Below are 5,993 nucleotides of genomic sequence, written 5' to 3' on the forward strand. Positions count from 1 at the left end.
AATGCCAAGACAAATGAGTTTTAAAAATAACGCGCACTGGCCCACGAACTTTCTCAAGCCGCTTCCCACGGATCCTAGCGTGGGACACAGGCTCCCTTCCTCAGGCACCCACGAAGCTGCAGGCGCTGGGCGCGAACCGACAGATGATTGCAATCTTACTCCACACTCAGGCGTGCGTACGTTCTCTTAAAACACAAGCAGCTACAGTAGGAAGCCTGAATTAGAGCATGAACGCGGGTTTTGTCGACTCAGTCCCCTCCTCCTCCACTTTCACACACTGAAACCTCCCGGGTCTCCATGTAAATGAGAGACCGTGGGGGGGACCGGCCCGGCCCCGCCGCCGAGCAACCAGCTTGGCTCACAGACGCCGAGCCATAGGGCGCACCACACAAGGCTGCCAGCGCTTTCAAGGGGGAAAGGAAGGAGAAAGTTTGGAGCTTCCTGCCTCCTTTCTCTCCTTTTCGGAGGGGCGGGGTGAGGGTAGTTAATCTGTCGGAGCATCCCAGCTGGGGCCTCCCCGCTGCGGGTCCAGCCCTCTCTCATCTTTCAGAATTTAACGCAGGTACCCCGAGTTCCCTCCAAGGCGGGGCCTGCTGGGTAAAGGAATGCCGGGCCAAGTCGCCTCCCCAAACCCCGAGGTATTGGTAAATCGTGGCACGAAGTCGGGCAGAAGGAATCAGATGAGGCCCTGGCTCGGGACACGGATTTCCACTTCGGTGTGCAAGGCACTGCAGGAAGGGAGGACGCATCTTTTCAAGGACCGGTGGCCCACCAGGCGTCTTGGTGAAGCTCCAGATCTCGCCCCGGGGCCCCGGACACACCACATTCTAGGACACTCGCCCACCGGCGTCACAGCTGCCCCATGCTTTAAAGCTCCTCGCTGCCCTTCGCCTCCGGGGCTCCAGGCGGCATCGCTCCGCGCCTCCCGCAGCCCGCCCGCCCCCGGACAGGCCACAAGGGTTGCTTTGTGCGCTCTGCTGGAGCGCCCCGGTCCCAATGCTGGGCTGGCCCTGGACGCGGGCGTTCGCTGGGTTGGGTCAGCAGACGGGCCGGGCTGTTTACACAGGAAGGGAAGGCTCCTCCTCCGCCCTGGACCTGACCCGAGGCCGACCACAACCTGGCGGTGCTGCAAGAAACCGATGGCGCACGCATTTCGAAAGCTCCTAGCCTGCTGCGCTACCTGGGAGTGCTCCGAAGGTTCCCTCCACCCGCAGGCAACGCCTCCCGGCCCGGCCCCTCAGTGAGCAACAAAAGTTTCGGTCGGCGCGGCTGGCGGCGCGGCTTACCTGGTAGCCCGGGTATGAGCGCGCAAAAGCCGAGCAGGCAGGCGTACAGGGGCGCGGGCGCCGGCGCCCGCGGCATGGTGAGCGCCCGGCTCAGGGACGGCTCGGGCGGCGGGCTCCACTGGGGCGAACGTCCCGGGGCCGAAGCGCAGGGGCCTACGACCCGGGGCCGCAGCTACATGCCCCGCACGCTCAGGCTAAGGGCTCACGGCGTTCGTGGCAGGGGTGGGGGTAGGTGGTGGCGGCTGCGTGCCGGGCCGCCACCATCCCTCCCGCAGCGTCCGCAGCCAAGGTCCGGGGCCGCCGCGGTCCTGGCGGGCCGCACGCCAGGGGTGTCGGCGCTCGGGACGGCCCCGGCGCACTCCCGTGAGCCAGAGGAGGGGCTGGCCGGGCGGCGGCGGCCGTTCCGGGCTCCAGGGACGCGCCGCCCGCTGAGGCTGCCCGCGCGCCGACACACTCCAGCCCTCCTGCGCCCTTTTCTCCCTCCGGCCCGCCGGGCTCCACTTTCCTCCTCGCAATGTACCCCGCTCGGGCTGCCGCACGCTCGGTTTACAGCCAGGCGGGACGGGGCGGGGCGAGCTCCGGGACGGGCCGGCTCCGCCCCGAGCGGGTCTCGGGTTCCCGGGCCCGAGCGCGCCCAGGTGGAAGCCCTTTCCGGCGAGCAGGGGTCCGGGAACGTCTCCAGGCCGCCGAGAAGCTGTTTTGGGGAAATAGGATGGGGGCAGTTCGCTGTATAGAAGGGGGCGGGCGCACTATTTGAAGAGAGCCGAGGTGACCCTGGCCAGGCGGCGGGAGAGCAAGTTAGGCAGGGCCGAGACTGTCGTGCTGCCGCGCCACCTTCACCTGCCTGGGCCGCATCTTCAGCCTGACCTCGACCCAGGTGGGACCCAGGAGCCCACGCGGGCTGCATCAGGTGTAGCCTCGGGTAGAAAAGAGAGGCCTGCGGGCGTAGAGGCCCTGGAGAAGCCCAGTTCGCTTATACAAACATGTCGCCCCTGTGAGGTTCCAGCCGGACCAATGTGCTGTCAGCACCCTCGGTTGGATAACCAATGGTTTCCGACATGCAGCAGAACCATGCAGGTAGCATTCACATCCGAGCTGGATCAGAAACAGTCAGTAAAGGATGAGCTGGGAGTGTCTCCTTGGCCAGCTCCAGCAGAGGGCCTGAGGGGTTTAATGGGAGTAGGACAAACGGGTTGGGACTGCAGTGGCTTGCAGGTATGAGACAAGGCCGTATTCACGCAGAAGCACAAGGTCCCAGGGTCCCTAGCACACAGGCACACACAGTTCCCTGCTATCCCAGGCCCTGTGCCAAACACTGAGCCCCGTGTTAACAGGCTGCAGCCCTGTTATCCGGATGAGGAAATGGAGGATGGGTGTAGGAGCTGGCACCCCCTCAGCCAGAAATTCCAAGTGGCTTGGCTTACACCAAAAATAGGAAAGAGCAAAGTGGGCTCATCTTGGCAGGTCGGAAACGGGGATGGAGGCTTACCAGACCACCTGGAGAACTGTCCTAACTGCCCAGGTTCTGGGCTCTGGATCTGTGGGTCTGAAATTTCTTGTCCTGCTGCACCAGAGCTGGAGGAGGAAGCCGACTTACTGTAGAGGACTTCTTAGTGTGAGGCAGAAGCAGTCCCCAGCCAGCTCTGCCTCTTACCGACCAAGTGCATACAAACAGTTGACTAGCCTTAGTATCCACATATTTGTCTACTTTCTGGCACAGCTGGCCGCAAGTTTGCCTTGTAACTCCCTGTCCCCCTGGGAGGTGACAGACAGTGGGAAGCCCCTGGGAGAGTTTGAACTGGGGGGTGTCCTGAGCCAAGTGACATAGGATGAATTTGATAATTGACTCCCCAAAACGAGGTAAATAGTGCATGAAAAATTGCAAGAAGTTTGCGTTAAGCATATTTTCAAGCCTACACCTGTGTCAAGATTTTCTGTGCATTTTCTTCTCTATCCCAACTCAGGGGCTTCCCTAAATTGAAACATTCCCCTCTACAGAGCACCCTTACCGGGAACACACCTGGGACATGCTGGGATCCAACATGTCCCAGTCTTACTGGCTCCCAGCCTGTCCAGACCTGCCAGGAATGGAATCCAGTGTGAGCCATACTCCATTATCTTAAACGCTGGCTTGGAGAGGCTGCTGTAATTACTCTGAAACCTTTGCTTTCAGATTCCTGCCTTTCTTCCTAGGTGAGACCCCATAATTGTTTTTGTTAAGCTGCAGGCTGGAGGTGCCCCTCAGGGCCTTGACTTCCACCTGTTCAGGCAGGGCTACCCTGAGCCAAGGGGACTAAAAGTCCTTCCTGGTGGCCCCTGCAGGAACATTCCATGCCTGAAGGAGGCTGCTGGGCACATCAGTCTGACTTCCTGACTTCCAGGTTTTGAGCTTGGGTCAGGTAGAGACATTTTGTTTTTACTGTTAATTTTAAAGTCACACCAACTGGGTTGGCATAGCCCTGCATCCTAGGTGGGTGCCAGTTCACATCCTGGCTGCTCCATTTCTGATCTAGTCCTAGCTGCTGGCTTCAGCCTGGTCCAGTGCTGGCCATTACAACCATCTGGGGAGTGAAACAATGCAGCAGAGATATGTAACTCTGTATCTCTTCATCTCTCTCTGTAACTCTCCCAAAATAAATAATAATAAAATAAATCTGGGCCTGACACAGTAGCCTAGTAGTTAAAGTCCTCATGTTGCATGCGTTGGCATCCCATATGGGCATGGGTTCACATCCCAGCTGTTCCACTTCCCATCCAGCTCCCTGCCTGTGGCCTGGGAAAGCAGTAGAGAATGGCCCAAAGCCTTGGAACTCTGCACCCGTGTGGGAGACCTGGAAGAGGCTCTGGGCTCCTGGTTTCAGATCGGTTCAGCTCCGGCCGTTGCAGCCACTTGGGGAGTGAATCAGTGTTTTGAAGCTCTTTTTCCTCCTCTCTGTATATCTGACTTTCCAATAAAAATAAATAAATCTTTAAAATAGAATGCACTTTTTAAAAAAATCAAATAAGGTGCAGTGGATAAAGCTGCAAACACCAACATCTGTTTTGTGTCCTACTTTGTTCCACTTCAGATCCAGCTCCCTGTTAACGTGTCTAAGCCAGCAGCAGGAAACGGCCCAAGAGCTTGGTCTTTTACACGCATGTGGGAAACTCCGATGAAGCTCTCAGATCCTAGCTTTGCCTGGTTCATCTCTGGCTGTTATGGTCACTTAAGGAGTATATATATATATGACTTACTTATTTTTGTTGGAAAGCCAGATATACAGAGAGGAGAAGAGACAGAGAAAAATCTTCCATCTGCTGGTTTACTCTCCAAATGGCCACAGCAGTTAGAGCTGAGCTGAGCTGATCTGAAGCCAGGAGCCAGGAGTTTGTTCCAGGTCTCCCACATGGGTGCAGGGTCCCAAGGCTTTGAGCTATCCTTGACTGCTTTCCCAGGCCACAAGCAGGGAGCTGAATGGGAAGTGGAGCAGCCAGGACATGAATTGGTGCCCGTATGGGATCCCGGTGCATGCAAGGCGAGGACTTAAGTCACTAGGCTACTGCGCCAGGCCCAAGAATGGGGAATTCTTAATAACTGGGAGCAAAGTATCAGTGTGGGATAATGGAAAGTTCTGGAAACAGATGGTAGTGATAGTTGCAGAAATCGTTAATGTATTTAATGACACTGAATGATTTGCTTAAAATGGCAAAACCAGTTTATCATTAAACAACACTTAAAATCAGATTAGTTAAAAGTTTCCTATTTCACAATCCCAAAATGCATGCTAGCAATCCTCTGGTGAGTTGTCATATTACACAATTCAGCGTGTAATCCAGGTGAAAGAAAACATTTTACCGATGCTGATTGTAATTTAATATGCAGGGGGAGAATTCAAGGGAGGAGGGAAAACAATGGATCCTAATGTACTCACTTAGCCCAGGCTCCAGCTGATTCTGGTTTTCAGAGCCGTGCCTGAGGCTTGGCACAGTGCAAGAAGTGAATGAGCCCACGAACACAGTAAGGCAAAATTCCTTTGCAGAGATAGGCTTATGACACATGCACTCAACTTTCCTTAATGTTAAAATGATGCTTTCGTCTGAAAAAATGCCCAATTATATTCCTTTTTATAGGAAACTGTTATGGCCTATGTTTTTCTCCCCCTGTGTATCATGATCTTAAGAAAAAAGTTGTCCCATGCTACAAGCCCTCAGAGTTCACAGTTCCTGTTGAACTGAAGACAGACATTACGGGATCGCCAAATAATGGAAGCACAGGTGCAGACAGCCCCAAATCAGAGGTCTGAGAAGGCAGGGAGGATGGGAGCGTGAATGAGCAAACTGTTTTGTTATGAGCAGTAAAAATTATTTTCTGAGTGGCCTCCACCTGTGGTGCTGCCTCCCATGTGGGTGCCGGTTCATGTTCTGGCTGCTTCGTTTCTGATCTGGCTCTCCTGCTAACAGCCTGAGAAAGCAGCAGAGGACGGTGCAAGTCATGAGCTCCAGTTACGCACACGGGAGACCCGGAAGAAGCTCCTGCTGGCTTTGGCTTGGCCCTGCCTCAGCTCTTCTGGCCATCTGGAAAGTGAACCAGCACATGGAAAACCTCTCTCTCTGTCTCCCTGTCTCTGTAACTCTACCTTTCAAACAAATTAATACATAAGAGAAAGGAGGAGAGGAAGGAAGGGAGGGAAAGACAGGGAGAGATAGAGGAAGAAAGCCAAATGATAG

At 55.4% G+C, this 5,993-nt stretch overlaps 1 protein-coding gene across 2 annotated transcripts in view; it reads right to left on the reverse strand.

Annotated features, from left to right (window-relative positions):
- The window catches only part of ITGB5 (integrin subunit beta 5), a 107,237-nt gene extending 105,443 nt beyond the window's left edge, over positions 1 to 1,794 (reverse strand). The window contains exon 1 of one of the 2 annotated variants that reach the window (XM_058662005.1): positions 1,287 to 1,794. In XM_058662005.1, coding sequence (XP_058517988.1) covers positions 1,287 to 1,362 — 76 coding nt within the window. In that variant the 5' untranslated portion in view covers positions 1,363 to 1,794. The remainder of the gene's footprint in view (positions 1 to 1,286) is intronic. The other variant, XM_004577836.2, reaches the window with a different exon arrangement.
- Positions 1,795 to 5,993: the final 4,199 nt, after the last annotated feature.

The sequence above is a fragment of the Ochotona princeps genome, chromosome 3, assembly GCF_030435755.1.
Source record: "Ochotona princeps isolate mOchPri1 chromosome 3, mOchPri1.hap1, whole genome shotgun sequence".
Lineage (NCBI taxonomy): Eukaryota > Metazoa > Chordata > Mammalia > Lagomorpha > Ochotonidae > Ochotona > Ochotona princeps.